At 37.8% G+C, this 17,136-nt stretch overlaps 1 protein-coding gene and 1 non-coding gene across 23 annotated transcripts; both read right to left on the bottom strand.

Moving 5' to 3' along the window:
• Window positions 1–2,094: 2,094 nt before the first annotated feature.
• LOC141698774 (small nucleolar RNA R71) lies at window positions 2,095–2,201 on the bottom strand. The gene has a single exon (XR_012565277.1). It is a non-coding gene; the product is annotated as a small nucleolar RNA R71 (small nucleolar RNA).
• Window positions 2,202–2,774: 573 nt separating this feature from the next.
• LOC141697170 (peroxidase 42-like) lies at window positions 2,775–5,991 on the bottom strand. Of its 22 annotated transcripts, none has more exons than XR_012564620.1 (6): window positions 5,627–5,988; window positions 4,673–5,452; window positions 4,481–4,567; window positions 3,896–4,400; window positions 3,166–3,260; window positions 2,775–3,049 (listed from the first exon to the last, which is right to left on the bottom strand). XR_012564620.1 is itself a non-coding variant. In XM_074501433.1 (6 exons), exons 2-4 carry the CDS (start codon window positions 5,649–5,651, stop codon window positions 3,962–3,964), a joined length of 264 nt encoding a protein of 87 aa, XP_074357534.1. In that variant the 5' UTR covers window positions 5,652–5,663; window positions 5,743–5,991; the 3' UTR covers window positions 2,775–3,049; window positions 3,166–3,260; window positions 3,896–3,961. The 22 variants fall into 22 exon arrangements, 2 of the variants coding, with proteins under 2 accessions (XP_074357534.1, XP_074357533.1); XR_012564622.1 differs by having other exon boundaries at window positions 3,896–4,027; window positions 4,331–4,400; window positions 4,481–5,452; window positions 5,627–5,987; XR_012564621.1 differs by having other exon boundaries at window positions 3,896–4,018; window positions 4,331–4,400; window positions 4,481–5,452; window positions 5,627–5,986.
• Window positions 5,992–17,136: the final 11,145 nt, after the last annotated feature.

Raw genomic sequence — 17,136 nt, 5'->3', positions numbered from 1 at the left:
CTTTGAATTGGTGTTTTGTACTCAAGTTGTTGGTGTTTTTAACGAGTTTTTGTAGTATTTTGCTTTTCAGGCATTTAACAGGAATTCAGGTGATCTGGCATTATTTTGATGCTAAATTGGTGTAAGGATGGTGTCTAGAATAAAATCTCATGAAAAGACCAACCCAAACCAGCAAGAAAATAAAAAGCAATTTTTTTCCCAAGAGTCAGCGCGCCCGCGCTGTAGTAGTGCGCGGCCGTGCCAGGAGTTCAGAAGTGCAGCGCGCCCGCGCTGGTGAAGAGCGTGCCCACGCTGGTGAAGCGTGCGGCCGCGCCAGGTCGAATTCCAGGAATCCTGTTTCTACTCTGATTTTGATCCGAAAGACTTCTAATCTGCATGGGCTGCTATATAAACATAACTTAGGTTCGTTTTTATAACAAGACGTACCAGAGCTTAATGAGAAGGCATAAGAAGACCGTAAAGCACAATTCAACCAAGGCAAAGAGGATCTAGTTTATTCTTGTGATTCTTTGTTTTAAGTTGTAACTTTGGATGCTAGTTTTCTTATTCGTGAACCTATACTCTTGTTTCGTACTTGATTTATTATTTATTCAGTATAAAGACTACGTTTATTATACCATGCTTTCATCGGAACCCACATTGATGATTAGTCGGATTATGAGCTAATCGTTATCGTGGGGTTCTAGCGGATTTAATTATGGATTCCTTTAGTTAATTCATTTCGATGACTTAGTGTGTGGTGATTGTATGATATCCTAGTGTTGGTTGTGCTTCTTCGTCTTATGGGCATCGCAAAATTATAAGATAGCGTGTTAATCTCTAATGATGCGAAAGTGAATTTAGGGGTTTAGAACTTGCCATGCTAGCATAGGTTCACGTATTTGATATGCATGATTCGTAGGTAATTTTAACCATCTTACTGGCCCTATGTAATCAAGATAGATAACTTGTGCATTAAACTGCTATGTTGTCAAATTCTATAGACATATAGGGTCTCAATATAATTGGCGTCTCTTTAGCTTCTATCTCTTTTATAGATGTTTGGTAGTATGGTATTCGTACAACGAAAGTTGGCGTTTATCAGTTTCGTGTTATCTGATTAGTGTCATCACCATTTCATGCTAAGCTTAAGAATGAAAAGGCTATTGAATGAAGTATTTAATAAAGTTAGAATCCCATGTTTATGTTATATAGTATTCAACTCTCTTTATTCTCTTAGTTAATGTTGTTTAGTATAATCTCTTAGTTAAGCGTAGTTAAAACAATCTCAATTTGTTACTCGTCTTAGTATTGGATAATAACCATACTAATGTTGCATAAGTAAATTGATTAAAATTAACTTAAACCAGTCCATGTGGGAACGAACTAGAATTAATTCTATATTACTTGCGATTACGTATACTTGCATGAATATTAGTGCGTGTTCTAGCCCTAACAAGTTTTTTGCGCCGCTGTCGGGGACTTCGGTGTTAATTTTTAGTTTATGTGTTTGTCATCATTGGTCGTTAAAGTTCAGTGACTCGGACATTGTTACTTACTAATTTCCTTCTCGTGTTTCAGGTACTCTAGCGAGCGTGTATGCATACGCGTTCTCGGTCTCGTAAGAGAACACTGGATCAAGCTGAGGAAAAAGTTGTAATAGCTAAGGAAGTTTTCGAGGAAGTTCTTGTCGAGGAGAAAGTTGAAGAAGAAGCACTTATTGCAATGGGAGAACCAGAAGCGAATCCAAAGGCTTTGATGGTTTACTCTCAACCAAAGATTAATGATATTCAGTCTAGCATTGTCCGACTAGCCATCTCGGCTAACACCTTTGAGATCAAGTCGAGCAAGATTCAGATGATACAGAACTCAGTTCAGTTTGGGGGTTCTCCGACAGAAGACCCCAACATGCACATCAGAGATTTCATCAAGATCTGCGACACTTTCAAGTTCAATGAAGTTTGTGAAGATGCTATTAAGTTGAGGTTTTTCCCATTCTCCCTACGGGATAAAACGAAGTGCTGGTTACATTCTCTACCACCATGGTCTATTAACAAATGAGAGGATCTTGGTCAAAAGTTCTTAACTAAATTCTTTCCTACGGCGAAGACTGCTGCAATCAGAAACACACTTATTCAATTTGCTCAACAATCTGGAGAATCTTTATGTGAGGCTTGGAATCGCTACAAAGAGTTGCTTAGAAAGTGTCCTCACCATGGGATGCCTGACTGGATGATCATTAACTGCTTCTATAATGGTTTGGGTGCTACTTCTAGACCCATGTTTGATGCAGCATCAGGAGGAGCATTGTGGGCTAAAAGCTATGATGAAGCTTATGAATTGATTGAACTGATGGCTGCTAATGAATACCACAGGGCAAGGTAGCAGGAATTCTGGAGTTAGATACAGCTATTGTTATAGCTGCTCCTACGCCATAAGGGGCTATTGTAATGCCTAAATGGTGTTACAATAGGCCCTAAAAGCGTTACAATAGGTCTATTGTAACACCTGGGGGTGTTACGTATACGAGCATTACAATAGACACCCTAATGTAACACTTCACTGATCTATTGTAACAGAGAGGAAAACGTTACAATAGGCACCTACTGTAACACTAATAGGCCCAAATGTAACACAAATTTTGTGATACAATAGCTTGATCAAGATTGCATAAGTGGGACCACTTGTGGGTCCCATATTACTTATTGTAACAGTTTGTTTAATCAATTGTAACACCAATCTTTTTAATTAAGTAATAGTTACATTTGTAATCTAAAACTAAATTAAAACATACATTACACTATAATATGCATATATAACATTTAATTTTAAAATTTGAAATACATGTTCTGTTTAAAATCTACAATACGTATCCAAAATATTACAAACACCACATAAAATTACAACAATACGATCGATCAATTAACCATACTCCAAGCATATCAAACTACGACGAAGGTTATTAATACTTTGCAGCTATGTTGATCCCCTTTTTCCCGTAACAAATTCTTGGCTTTTGCTTTTCCCAATAATCATTTTTCTCCGTTTCACCACCTTTTCTTATAAATATCTATCATCGGGAGAAATTTGATTCATAGCAAAAACAAATCAAAGTAGGTTAGGGAGTAATCAGACTAATTGCACATACTTAGTAGGTTAGGGAGTAATCAGACTATTTGCGCATACTTGGTAGTATCAAGAACCTGAAGGAGATGAGGGTGGCTCTCTGGTATTGTGCAAATCTGCAACACCTAAAAGCACAGTTCCAAATTCGCATAGTACTGAAATAATAATGTCACTATCATTTTGACCGTACCAATCCTTTATTTGGAAAAAATATCAATTTTTCAGTATTAAAGCAATATCATCCTCTGGGTAAATCTATGTGATTATTTATCCCTGTGTAAAACTACTTAAAATTAGCAAAGAGAATTAATGCAAATAACACAACATTTGCTAAAGGCATACACTTTTAGCAACGTGTAGTTCGTGTAGCAAGATACATGACCTTGATACTAGATACTACTATTCCTGACCGTGCTATACCACTTTCTATCTCATCTACTATCATTAGTATATTATACTTTGAGCATAGATCTTTGATAATTTTCAGTAAAATATAAACATTTCTAGCTTGGTATATATCTGTTTCTGCAATATACTAAGCATGCAAACTTTAACTGTTCGCAGGAGATCTGTGATTTATACAGTTATAATCAAATATAATGTACTATTACTTTGCATTCATAAATATGTAATATCAAATTGATCCCTGTGAACTGAAGTTCATAGCACACTTTCAATCGAATATGAACAGCAGTATAACCTATACGGTTTATAGAAATGAGTATAGAACCTGTAATTAGAACGTACCCCCCCTGTAAAATATTAGTAAAAATAAGTAGCAGATTCATACTTGATAGGCATCATCAAGACTTGGATGGATGAGCTCTGACATGCTTCCGGTAATCACAATGAAACTTTATTGTGTCATTTGAATAACTACAGTAACCCGATAACCAAACATGATGGAAATAACCTGCAACAACTATGATGGAAATATATCAGCTGTACTTTTACACACTTCAACAAGTTAGTATAATGTAGATTAGTTTCTGATAGAGAAATGATATTTCTCATTTTACAGCTTTGTTAATATATGTATTATGGATGTCCACGTAAGATCATTACTGCATATACATAAAACAAAGTATATTATTACTAAATTACTTAAAATTAACACTGTAGTGTACAAATTACAGAGTTGCAAATCTCACTGTGTATCACCATATTCACTTCTATAATTTTCTATCAAACATTCATGAACCCTAAAGTATAAAGGACGCTCCACCTGTCACATTGCTGTAATGGTTTAGTACAGAAGGACACTCCACCTGTCACATTGCTACGGAATTTATATTCTACATTCAGGTGCAATGTCTTTAGTCAACAAGCAACAAACTCTACAGGAAAAAAACAGCATAAATTAGTGGTACCTTACCTCCAACAGTGGCTCCAAAAAGCACTACAAACAGTAGTAAAGGCATCTCAAACACAGATCTCTCACTTTCACATGTTTTATCCAGGGCTTGAAGAGGAGTATATAGCCTCAGGATATTAGTAATAGTAAGTGCAAAACCTACTATTGCACAATAAAAATATACATATCGATGTTTCTGAACATCGAATATACCTGAACCGCACAGTCATGGAAGATGTTTCTGAGCCAAGAGAAAGCAGTGTTCTTGTGGCGCTTGTAAAGAAGCTGGACTTGTTCTTTGATGATATCTTCAGCCTGTGGGCATGAATCTTTGTAAAAGTTCATGACAAGTCCTGGACCAGCTGAAGCAACCTCTTCAACTTCATCTTCAAAAGCAAAGATTGCAGAGAAGGATATGAGAGTAATGATACAAACTAATTGCATTTTGGTCATCTTTAAAGATACACAGTACACAAAAATATGCAGTGCCTGGTGTTAAATCACTAAGATTGTCCCGAACTCCCGGTATACGAAAATTATCTAAGAAGTTGGTTGTAAATTATAAACTGGTTGTAAATTATAAACTCTGTCAAGAGAATTTATGCACTTGTATATAAAATAAATGATATGTACATTAGTAAGCATGACATTGTTCTTATTTCTCATGCTTTAAGCATTAGATACTTCAACCCACGATGACACCAAAATATATGTAAGAAAACATGTGATTCATTATCAGATAGAATAAAAAAAATTAAAATATTTATTAATTAATTAACATTCTTGTGTACTTGACCTCTCAAAGCTATTTTGATTTTCGAAGATGCCCCAACAATTAAGTAGCCTTTCGCTTGGCCCTCTCGTTGCCATTCTTGACAAGCTCTGTCCGTGGTATAATCACGCCAAGCCTACTTAGTGATGCATGATTTTCGTTATCTCTCTTGCACAAAGAAAGTAGAATGGCAGTTGCATTCTCCTTGTTTCGGGGTAGGCCTGTTCTTAAAAGTTATCAAAAATTATAGGATGAACTTCACTAGATTATAATCAAATTCCAGTCAAACCGTATTAGCAAGTATATAGACACACCTTAACTGCTTGTAACAAAACCAGAAAATTAGAAACAAATTTGAAGTAAAACTCATACAAGCAATTGATCAAATAACTCACCTTCAATATCCATACTAGTTACCATGCTAAGGCTTTTCTGAAAAGTTAGAAACAGACCTCTAATAATGGGAATGAAGAAACATACTAATTTGAAGAGAAATTCAGGAACCACTAACCAATCGCAAGAAGACAACACTGAGAGAATAACAGGATTTAAGCTTTGAATTTGTCTAATTAATATAATTTGACCAATTCCTAGACAAATAAAACTGAGGGTTATGAGTAATTGAATCTGATTGATCTAGGGTCTCGATATTGAAATACTAGGGTTCTACGTTTTTTTGATTTTATTTTGAAAGAAATCAGTATCGAGGGATGGGTCAGGGAGACTTGAAGAAAAATGGGGCAAATACTGGGCGTAAAAAATTTGTAAAGGGGCAAACATTTTTACTGGGGGAAATAATCCCGCCCAATATTTCACCTAGGAAAGTGTGTATATTTTTTAATTTTTTTAATTTTAGTTTTTCAGATTAATATATAAATTATTAGATATTAAATTAATATTTATTAAATAGAAAATTAAAAAATGTCTTCTGCAATTTTATACAATAAATTTTATATTATATTATATGCTATATTTTAGAGGTATGAATAACTCAAATTATAATTTTTATTATAATTTAATGATAACAAACTTTCTAACATTTAAAAAAATCAGAAAATAAATAATGTAACACCAGGTGCTGGTGTTATATGTTGTGCAACACCGCCATTTTCATGTAACACTAGTTTTATAGCTTTTGTAACACTAATTGAGTTGTGTTACAATAGTACAAAATTTTTTTACCTAACATAACGCTGCTTGTAACACTTGCATTACAGTAACCCACTTATGGCGTAGTGTCAGTTTAAGGCTTTGATGATGAAGGTGAATTCTTTGGCTAATTATGGAGTTAATCAGATCAATAGTGTCTGTGAGTTTTGTGTTGGTGCCCATGGGACGGAGCAGTGTGCTATTTCTATTGAATCAGCTCAGTTCGTGAGTAAGTTTCAGATGTCGCAACAACCTGTGCCAGCCACCTATCATCCTAATAACCGCAATCATCCTAACTTTGGCTGGAGCAACAATCAGAATGCGGTTCAACAGCCTTATCAGCAGTATCCAGCAAAGCAGTACAACCCTCCTGGTTTTCAGCAACCGCAATATGCACCAAGACAACAACTCCAGCTGCAACAGTCTAATAAAAAATCTGAATTGGAGGAGTTGAGGCTCATGTGCAAGAGCCAAGGGTTTCTATCAAGACCTTGGAGAATCAAATTGGACAGATTGCAAGTGTCTTGCTAAATCGTCAACCTTGTACACTCCCTAGTGACACTGAAGTGCCAGGAAAGAGGGAAGCTAAGGAGCAGGTAAAGGCAATTACATTGAGGTGTGGGAAGGTTGCGAATCCCGAACACTCTCAAGTTTAGGATGAAGAAGCTGTGGTTGAAGAAGAAGTTCAGAAGGAAGCTAAAGTGGAACCAAGGAAGACTACTGTTGAACACATTCCTCCTGAGGGTAATACAGGGAAGAAGCAGATCTATCCTCCACCTCCCTTTCCTAAGAGGCTGCAGAATAAAAGGATGGATAAGTAGTTTGAGAAGTTTCTAGAGGTGTTCAAGAAACTTCATATCAACATACTTTTTGTAACACCCCCAGATCCGGGGTCGGGGATCCGGGTTGTCACGGTCTTTCTTTCCACAATATCACTTAACTTTATTAATAATAAATAACCTCATGATGTGACCCCACACTAACACACACCACAACACGTTACAGTCTCAGAGATGAAATTGAAATAAGTACAAGTCCTTGAATCCACAATTTAAAAGTTATTACAACCCAAAATGATTACTTGATAAGTTTACAGTTAATTGCCATTATCTATCACAAGTTATAATTATACATAATTGATTCCCAAAAATAGAATGCCTGATCTACAATAGATCTACCTCTGCAGCTATAGCAGCTACGATATCAACGGGAAGATGCAGGACGCTTCCCACACACTTGCGCTAGGTCTGCTTGAGTCTGGCCATCTTTCCTAACTGTTGTTGTGTGATGAAGAAATGAAGCAAAAGTGAGCATTACAGCTTGCAAGATAATATATAGTGTAAACAATAATGCAAGTATCTAAATGGATAACTTACTAGAAACCTTTATCAAGTGTAAGGTAATTACTTACTGGATATAAGCTTAAAGGAAGATGAAGTTACCAATTACTTCACTATACTTATATCTTTGTAAAACTACTTGAACTATTACCGTCCCAAGTATAATAAGTTTTCGAAGTTCATCACATAGGTGGGACTACCACATAAGACTTGCATATATTCGATCTTTGAAATATTATTGAATGAAATGAAGTTACGAGATACTTCATTAAGTCCCGATATATATATATATATTCATATATATATCTCTCATACCTTTCCTGAAAACCTCTGTCATGTAAAGTATGAACAAAGTTGCAATATCCAATGAATTTTGGAAAGAAAAGAATTTTGGCATAATCCCGATATCTTGCTGATCAGGCAAAGACACCAATAAGTAACCTTTTCTACTAGTAGATGGATGAATCCCCCACCGGTCATCACCCTGGCCGTATTAGGACCTTGTGCTGGACCGCCACCCGACCTCTTACGCGTTGATGGACTGCCACCCAGCCACTTACATTTTGATAGACCGTACCCCGGCCTGTCGCTTATGCCGACTCAATTAGATGGACTTACTTCCCGAACGTTGGGTAAGTAATCAATTCATTTATCAAAATAGCAACCTCGTTGCGAATATAAAATACACCACAGAGCCGGATCCCTCAATTTTTAAGCGAGTATTTAAATCCCCTTCGAAAGGAAGATCTTAAATTTGAAAACGAGTTTTGGGATCTGCTCTAACTTTTAAAATCATTTTGAAGACTCGAAAACATTTTTAAGAATATTTGGAGTAATGCTGATTTAATGAAATAAATCAGTCCCGATATATTAGAAAATATCTGAATATTATTATTTAAATAATATTCCCATAAGGATAATCCTTATAAAAATAATTGAAGTAGAAGTTTTAAGACTCATACTTGAAATGAATAATATATAACCAAAGATATACTTATACGAAAGTACGATCTTTATTTGAATAATCGAAAATAAGTTTGATTATCGAAACATTATTCTTTAATAAAATAAAGAATATTATTTAATAAAAGGAGCGGAGTAATAAGCCCTCGAATGAATATTCAAAATAATATTCATTAAATAAAATAAGCGGAGTCATAAGTCCTCGAATGAATATTCAAAATAATATTCATTAAATAAAATAAAGTTATCGAATAAACCTTATTCGATTAATAATTTTGAAAACTATATCTATATATATATATATATATATATATTATACTCGTGAACATCGACTCCCGGTTTAGAAAATGTTCACCTTTGGGTCCCCTATACTAAGGGTATACGCAACTACTGCTTATCTCTAGCATATGTATTATGCAACTTATAAGCATTTGAATCAACAATTAGATATCAAGATTTCGAAACATGCATGCATATATACCATATCAGCATGCTCCAATATATCGCAAGATTTGCTAATAACAATCGTGCACTTATCACAAGATAATGCATATGCATATACATCACAACAACAGTATAACAGGTAGAAAACTTGCCTGAGCGACTGGGGGTGATAAAAGGCTTGGGACGAGTCTGGTAACCTATAAACAACATATAAGTTGGAATTAAACCAAAGTCTCTTAAGAATCTATACTTTAACCAATTAGACCCTAACGTTCGCTTTTGCGCTTAACGATTCACTTAAGTCGCTCGAGTACCCTCGGCTCCACCATTTTTAATAAATCAACCATTAAGAATTTTAAGGAGATTCTTTCGCGAGTACCCTACCAACTGCCTAATCAACTTTATATAATTGTTTCATACCCCAATTAGTCATTTAAGGGCCTTAACCAAGGTTTCAAAGTAAGGCGAGGGGTAAATGGTTCGTTCGCGAAACGCCGTTACTTAAAACGGTCGTTTCTCCTAAACCGTACATCAGATTCAAGCGAACCACATATCAAAACGAAGCTCGTAACATGAACTATCTAATCATGGCAATGGTCAAAACCTAATAGTGAGTTAACGGGTCCTGATGTTAAGAACAAAAGCAGTCTAAGGTAAATCGGGCATTACGACGGCTATGTTTACGCGATTACCAAATTTGTACAACTCCAAATCAATCCACAATCATTACTATAACCAAACTCCATCCATAATATACTACAACAGCCCCAACATCTCAAGATTTCCAATTTATACTACTCTCAATCATGAACTAAAAGCTTATACTTAGTTCATTAATCAATAATCAAGATTTACAACTTCTAACTTATTACAAATCCAACGACACTCTAAGTATACAAGAATCATGCTTCTCATGAACCTTATCAATCATAAAAACTCTAAATATACAAAAGTAGGGCTAGGGTATGAGATTATACCTTCCTTGGTGAGTAAAAGTAACTAAGGAGCTTGAAACAACCGTTGGAAATCCTTACTAAAGCTTTATCTAAACAAAAAACACAAGATCAAAATTTCAAGTTCTTGAAAAACACTATTCACTCTCTTCTTCCATGAATTATTGGAAGAGATTGTGAAGGAAATGGAAGCTTAGATTCATAGGATATCTATAACTATGTACAAGGAACCTTGGATAATTACCTCACTAATTATCAAAGCTTGGAACTTGAATTTGGATTTTTTCTTCTTGGAAAAGAGAAAAGGGCCGAGAGCTTCTTGCTTGGAAAATGAAAGACAACTTGTGTTTTTTGTGTTATGAATTTTTTTTGGCTTGGTTGCTTCCTTTTTGTTTGTTTAATTAAATTGTTACCATGGTAAAAATTTTGTGGCTTATAATCAATCAACAAATCCTTCCCATTTGGTCATGCTTATGTCATCCACTTATGTCATCTTCCCACACTTGTCTTCTTCTTGTTGGTGTGATGACATCATCATACATTAACCTCTTTGATTAACTCCTAATTACTTGGCTAATGATCGCTTATCTGTTATACGGTTCGCTTAACTTTCGTTCTCATTTATCATTTGAGGGATCACACCCGGGATCTCATTACTTAGGTTCCCTTGAACCTTTCTCAATATTTTATATTCCTTTTATGATCCTCTCTTATAATTCTTGAATTAAAATCCTTTTAATCATGTTACCTTATACTTAATTCTTTCTGTATCTGGTGGGTTTTCGGGAAAAAATCAAAGTGTTCGAATTTGGATTCTGACGATCTTTACATACACTTATATACCATATAGAGTACTAATAAGATCTCAGAATAACAATAAAAGAACCTCTACAAAGTGTGGCATGAAAAGTTTTCTTATTCAACATAATCAGCAAAATCACTATTCATAAGGGTTACAAAAAGTCCAAAATTTTGGGGTTATTACAGTCTTCCCTCCTTAAAAGGATTCCGTCCCGGAATTAAATAGAAAAGAAATGGGGGTACCTTTCTAGCATTGCGCTCTCTAGTTCCCAAGTTGATTCTTCCATATTATGATTCTGCCATAGCACTTTGACTAGCTTGATCACTTTGTTCCGAAGCACCTGCTCCTTCTTATCCAAAATCTTTACTGGTTTCTCCACGTAAGTCAGATCTGATTGCATATCCACCTGCTCGTACTCCACTATGTGTCTGGCATCCTGATGATACTTCCTTAGCATTGACACATGGAACACATTATGAACTTGTTGTAGGTTCGGGGGTAAGGCTAGCTCGTAAGCTAACTTCCCAATCCGTCTTAGTATCTCAAAAGGTCCAATGTATCTTGGGCTTAGTTTCCCTTTCTTTCCGAACCTCATTAATCCCTTCCAAGGGGATACTTTTAGCAGTACTAAGTCCCCTACTTCATACTCCTTGTCCTTTCGGGCTAGGTCTGCATATTTCTTCTGTCTGTCTTGGGCTGCTACCAGCCGTCCTCTGATGAGATCCACTATGTCTTTGGTCCTTTGGACCACTTCGGGTCCGAGCATCTTCCGCTCTCCTACTTCATCCCAGTATAAGGGAGAACGACACCTTCTTCCGTATAGGGCCTCATAAGGCGGCATTTCGATGCTGGCATGAAAGCTATTGTTATAAGAAAACTCGATCAACGGTAAATGATCATCCCAACTTCCTTTAAAGTCTATTGCACAGACTCTCAACATATCCTCTAGTGTCTGGATGGTCCTTTCACTTTGCCCATCCGTTTGGGGATGGTAAGCAGTACTCATGTTTAATTTGGTCCCCACACATTCTTGAAAGCTCCTCCAAAATCTGGAGTTGAACCTGGGGTCTCGGTCTGAGATAATGGACGCTGAGACTCCATGTCACGTCACTATTTCCTTAAGGTAAATGTCCACCAGTCTATCGACCGTGTATCTCTCATTGATAGGAATAAAATGAGCTGACTTTGTTAGTCGGTCTATAATTACCCATATAACATCATGATTGGCTTTCGTCTTTGGTAAGCCGACAACAAAATCCATGGCTATCTGTTCCTATTTCCATTCGGGAATCTCCAGGGGTCGTAAAAGTCCACTGGGTCTCTGGTGCTCTGCCTTTACTCTTTGGCAAGTCAAACATTTGTTTACCCATTCTGCTACGTCCCTCTTCATGTTGGGCCACCAGTAATACTCCTTCAAATCCCTATACATCTTGGTGCTTCCCGGGTGAATGGAATACCTTGAACTATGGCTTTCATCCAAAATCTCGTCTTTAAGCTCTTGAATATTCGGAACCCAAATCCGGTAGGAATACCTCATTATCCCTTTATCATCTCTCTCAGTATGGATCTCTTCTCCAGTCATTGACTCTCTGCCTTCATTCATTACTTTCTCTTGGCACAATATAATCTTTTCCAATAACTCTGGTTGCATTGAGATCTCAAACAGCTTTTCAGTTCTGGCTCCGGTTACCTTTACTTCTATTTCCATTCTCTCGAAATCCCTTATCAATTCCTCCGATGTCATTATCATTTTGAGTCTTTCCTTCCTGCTAAGGGCGTCAGCCACCACATTGGCTTTCCCTGGATGATAGAGAATCTCACAATCATAGTCCTTGATTAGTTATAACCATCTCCTTTGGCGCATGTTGAGCTCTTTCTGCGTGAATATGTACTTGAGGCTCTTATGGTTTGTGAAAATCTTGCACTTCTCTCCATACAAGTAGTGCCTCCAAATTTTTTAAGGCAAAAACTATTGCTGCGAGCTCAAGGTCATGAGTAGGATATCTAATCTCGTATTCCTTCAGTTGTCTCGACGCATACGCAATCACCTTACTGTGCTGCATAAGCACACACCCTAATCCTTTGTGCGACGCGTCACTATATATCACAAAATCTCCTTTTCCGTCTAACAATGCCAACACCGGGGCCGTTACCAACCTTTTCTTCAATTCTTGAAAATTGTTCTCACATTTTTCTGTCCATTCAAACTTCTCTGTCTTACGAGTAAGTCGTGTCAAAGGGGCTGCGATCTTCGCAAAGTCCTGTATAAATCTACGATAGTAGCCGGCCAATCCTATGAAACTCCTTACCTCTGTGGGTGTGGTTGGCCTTTCCCAATTTGAGACCGCCTCTATCTTGGAGGGGTCGACCAATACTTCTTCTTTATTGATCACATGTCCTAAAAACTGTACTTCATTCCGCCAGAATTCACACTTCGAGAATTTGGCAAATAATTGTTCCTCTCTGAGTATTCCTAGAGCTATCCTCAAATGCTCTGCATGTTCTGCCTCGGTCCTTGAGTAGATTAAAATATCATCGATAAAAACTATCACACACTTGTCCAAGTACTTCTTGAATACTCTATTCATTAAATCCATGAAAGCCGTTGGAGCGTTAGTTAATCCAAAGGACATTACCAAGAACTCATAGTGCCCATACCTGGTACGGAACGCAGTCTTAGGAATATCTTCCGGTTTAATCTTTAGTTGGTGATATCCAGTTCTCAGGTCAATCTTGGAGAAGTAAACAACATCCTTTAATTGATCAAACAGATCGTCTATTCTGGGTAACGGGTACCTGTTCTTTATGGTTAGCTTGTTCAACTCTCGGTAGTCGATGCACAACCTCATGCTCCCATCTTTCTTCTTAACAAATAATACCGGTGCTCCCCACGGAGACACACTGGGTCTTATCATACCCTTATCCAAAAGCTCTTGTAATTGGGTAGCCAATTCCTTCATTTCCAATGGGGCTAATCGGTAAGGTGCCTTTGAAACTGGCGCCGTTCCTGGGGCCAACTCAATAACAAATTCAATCACTCTATCAGGTGGTAATCTCGGAAGGTCTTGTGGAAATACATCTTCAAATTCGTTGACTACCGGAATATCTTGCAAGTTGGGCACCTCCTTTTGCGTGTCCACCACATAGGCTAGGTAAGCCTCATTTCCTTTTCGTAGCATCTTATTGGCCTGGGCCATGGTCAAAAATTTCTACGTCTGCCTCTTTCCTCTAAATATGACTTCTTTCTTCCCTGGGATATTCAACTTAACTTTCTTCCCCTTACAGTCTATCTGAGCATCATTGCTAGATAGCCAGTACATTCCCAAAATTACATCAAACTCCCCTAATTTAAAATGAATCAGATCAACACTAAAAGATTGTTCCCCTATGCCTAACTCACAGGCGGGGTGAATCTGGTTAACAGGAATAATTTCATGGTTGGCTATTTCCACTTGTAAGGGTTCTATCAAAGGTTCAGCCTTAAGTCTTAATTTATGCGCAAAGTCCTTTGATATAAAAGATTTAGTTGCTCCAGAATCAAATAAAACATTTGCACTGACTGAATTTAGAGAAAGGGTACATGCTATCACATCTGAGTCTTTCATAGCATCTTGGACTGTCATGTTGAAAGTCCTCACGGTAGGTGGCTTATTGGAGGCAGCCCTGCTGGCTCCCGAAGCTGCTGGTTTGTTCATGGGGCATTCCCTCTTCCAATGACCCGGGCGTCCACACTGATGACAAGTGGTGGTTGGGCGGGTAATGGGGGTTGGCGAAGTGCACTTGTCCGAATAGTGACCTTCCCGACCACACTTGAAGCAGATTATCGACTTTCCTTTACACTCCCCAGTATGCATCCTTCCACAAGTGTTACAGGCTGGTAATGGGGGTCGAGACTGGTTGGAATAGGACCTTCCTGACTTCTGGCCGCTCTGGCTCACATTCACACTCATTGGCCGCTTAAACCCAGTGCTCTTTCCCGGTAGGGACACTGCTCCTCGATTAAATCTAGTTGGGAAGCTCCCTCCTGCGGAACCTCCACCCATGCTCATACTTTTCCTCTTTATTCCCTTCTTCTCTCTTTCCTTCTGTATCTGTTCACTTCCGGCTTCTGCAATTGTTGCTTTTTGCACCAGAGTGGCATAATCAGTAAGCTCAAGGATTGCCACCCTATTCTGAATCAACGGTTTCAGTCCCTGCTGAAACCTCCTAGCTTTTTTTTCCTCGGTGCTCACAAACTCCGGCACAAACCTTGATAACTCAGTAAATTTTGCTTCGTACTCTGCTACAGATAAGTTATTCTGCTTTAGCTCCAAGAACTTGAGCTCCATCTGGTTCTCCATAAACCTCGGGAAATATTTTCCCAAAAATAACTGACTGAACCTCTCCCAGGTTATGATAGCATCTGTCTCCATGTTTTTTCTTGGCCTCCCACCAGTAGTTGGCCTCTTCTTTCAGAAGGTAGGTAGCAAATACAGTCTTCTGTTCTTCATCGATACTCAGAATCTCAAAGGATTTCTCCATTTCCTTTAGCCATGCCCTTGCCTCAACTGGGTCGGCTGATCCGTGGAACTCAGGGGGCTTAAGGGACTTGAAAGCCCTGAAAGAGTTTGCCACAACATTGTTATTTCCTTGAGGGGGTGGGTTGGGTTGACGTTCCAAGTTCTGCCTTAGTAGTTGCATGAACTGTCCCATGGGATCCATGTCTGGGTTTGGTACTGGTTGCTCAACCTCAGTTTCTCTTTCTTCAGCCTCTATCTCAAATCCTTTAACATCAAATGTTTCCTCCTCCTCTTCATACAGGGAGTCATCATGTTCAACATAATCCTCATCTTCCTCTTCACTGTGTTCTTGGTTCCTACCGTCCTGGTTATGGCTTCCTTGGTCCTCGGCATCTAGAAGTGCCTCATCATGCTCACGCTCGAATATCTCTGGGTCCTCTATCTCATGTGCCTACACATTAAACGAGCTAAGTTACTATCATGATACTTATAAGGGTTCCCGTAAGGGTTTTAACTATCAGTGCTACTTTAAGTAGTCCGACTATGAACTTGGCAAGAGTTCTTATTATCTTTGTGAGTTTACTATTATATCGTCGCATCATCTCTGAGGTTTATAACGCTTGGCTCTGATACCATTTCTGTAACACCCCCAGTTCCGGGGTCGGGATCCGGGTCGTCACGGTCTTTCTTTCCACAATATCACTTAACTTAATTTATATAAATAACCTCATGCTGTGACCCCGCACTAACACACACCACAACACGTTATAGTCTCAGAGATGAAATTGAAATAAGTACAAGTCCTTGAATCCACAATTTAAAAGTTATTACAACCCAAAATGATTACTTGATAAGTTTACAGTTAATTGCCATTATCTGCCACAAGTTATAATTATACATAATTGATTCCCAAAAATAGAATGCCTGATCTACAATAGATCTACCTTTGCAGCTATAACAGCTACGATATCAACGCGAAGACGCGGGACGCTTCCCACGCGCTTGCGCTGGGTCTGCTTGAGTCTGGCCATCTTTCCTAACTGTTGTTGTGTGATGAAGAAATGAAGTAAGAGTGAGCATTACAGCTCGCAAGATAATATATAGTGTAAACAATAATGCAAGTATCTAAATGGATAACTTACTAGAAACCTTTATCAAGTGTAAGGTAATTACTTAATGGATATAAGCTTAAAGGAAGATGAAGTTACCAATTACTTCACTATACTTATATCTTTGTAAAACTACTTGAACTATTACCGTCCCAAGTATAATAAGTTTTCGAAGTTCATCACATAGGTGGGACTACCACATAAGACTTGCATAGATTCGATCTTTGAAATATTATTGAATGAAATGAAGTTACGAGATACTTTATTAAGTCCCGATATATATATATATATATATATATATATATATATCTCATACCTTTCTGAAAACCTCTGTCATGTAAAGTATGAACAAAGTTGCAATATCCAATGAATTTTGGAAAGAAAAGAATTTTGGCATAATCCCGATATCTTGCTGATCAGGCAAAGACACCAATAAGTAACCTTTTCTACTAGTAGATGGATGAATCCCCCACCGGTCATCACCCTGGCCGCATTAGGACCTTGTGCTGGACCGCCACCCGACCTCTTACGCGTTGATGGACTGCCACCCAGCCACTTACACTTTGATAGACCGTACCCCGGCCTGTCGCTTATGCCAACTCAATTAGATGGACTTACTTCCCGAACGTTGGGTAAGTAATCAATT

The sequence above is a fragment of the Apium graveolens genome, chromosome 11, assembly GCF_009905375.1.
Source record: "Apium graveolens cultivar Ventura chromosome 11, ASM990537v1, whole genome shotgun sequence".
In the NCBI taxonomy this organism is placed as follows: domain Eukaryota; kingdom Viridiplantae; phylum Streptophyta; class Magnoliopsida; order Apiales; family Apiaceae; genus Apium; species Apium graveolens.
The sequence above is the reverse complement of the archived record's forward strand: the minus strand, read 5'-3'. Positions and strand labels throughout refer to the sequence as shown.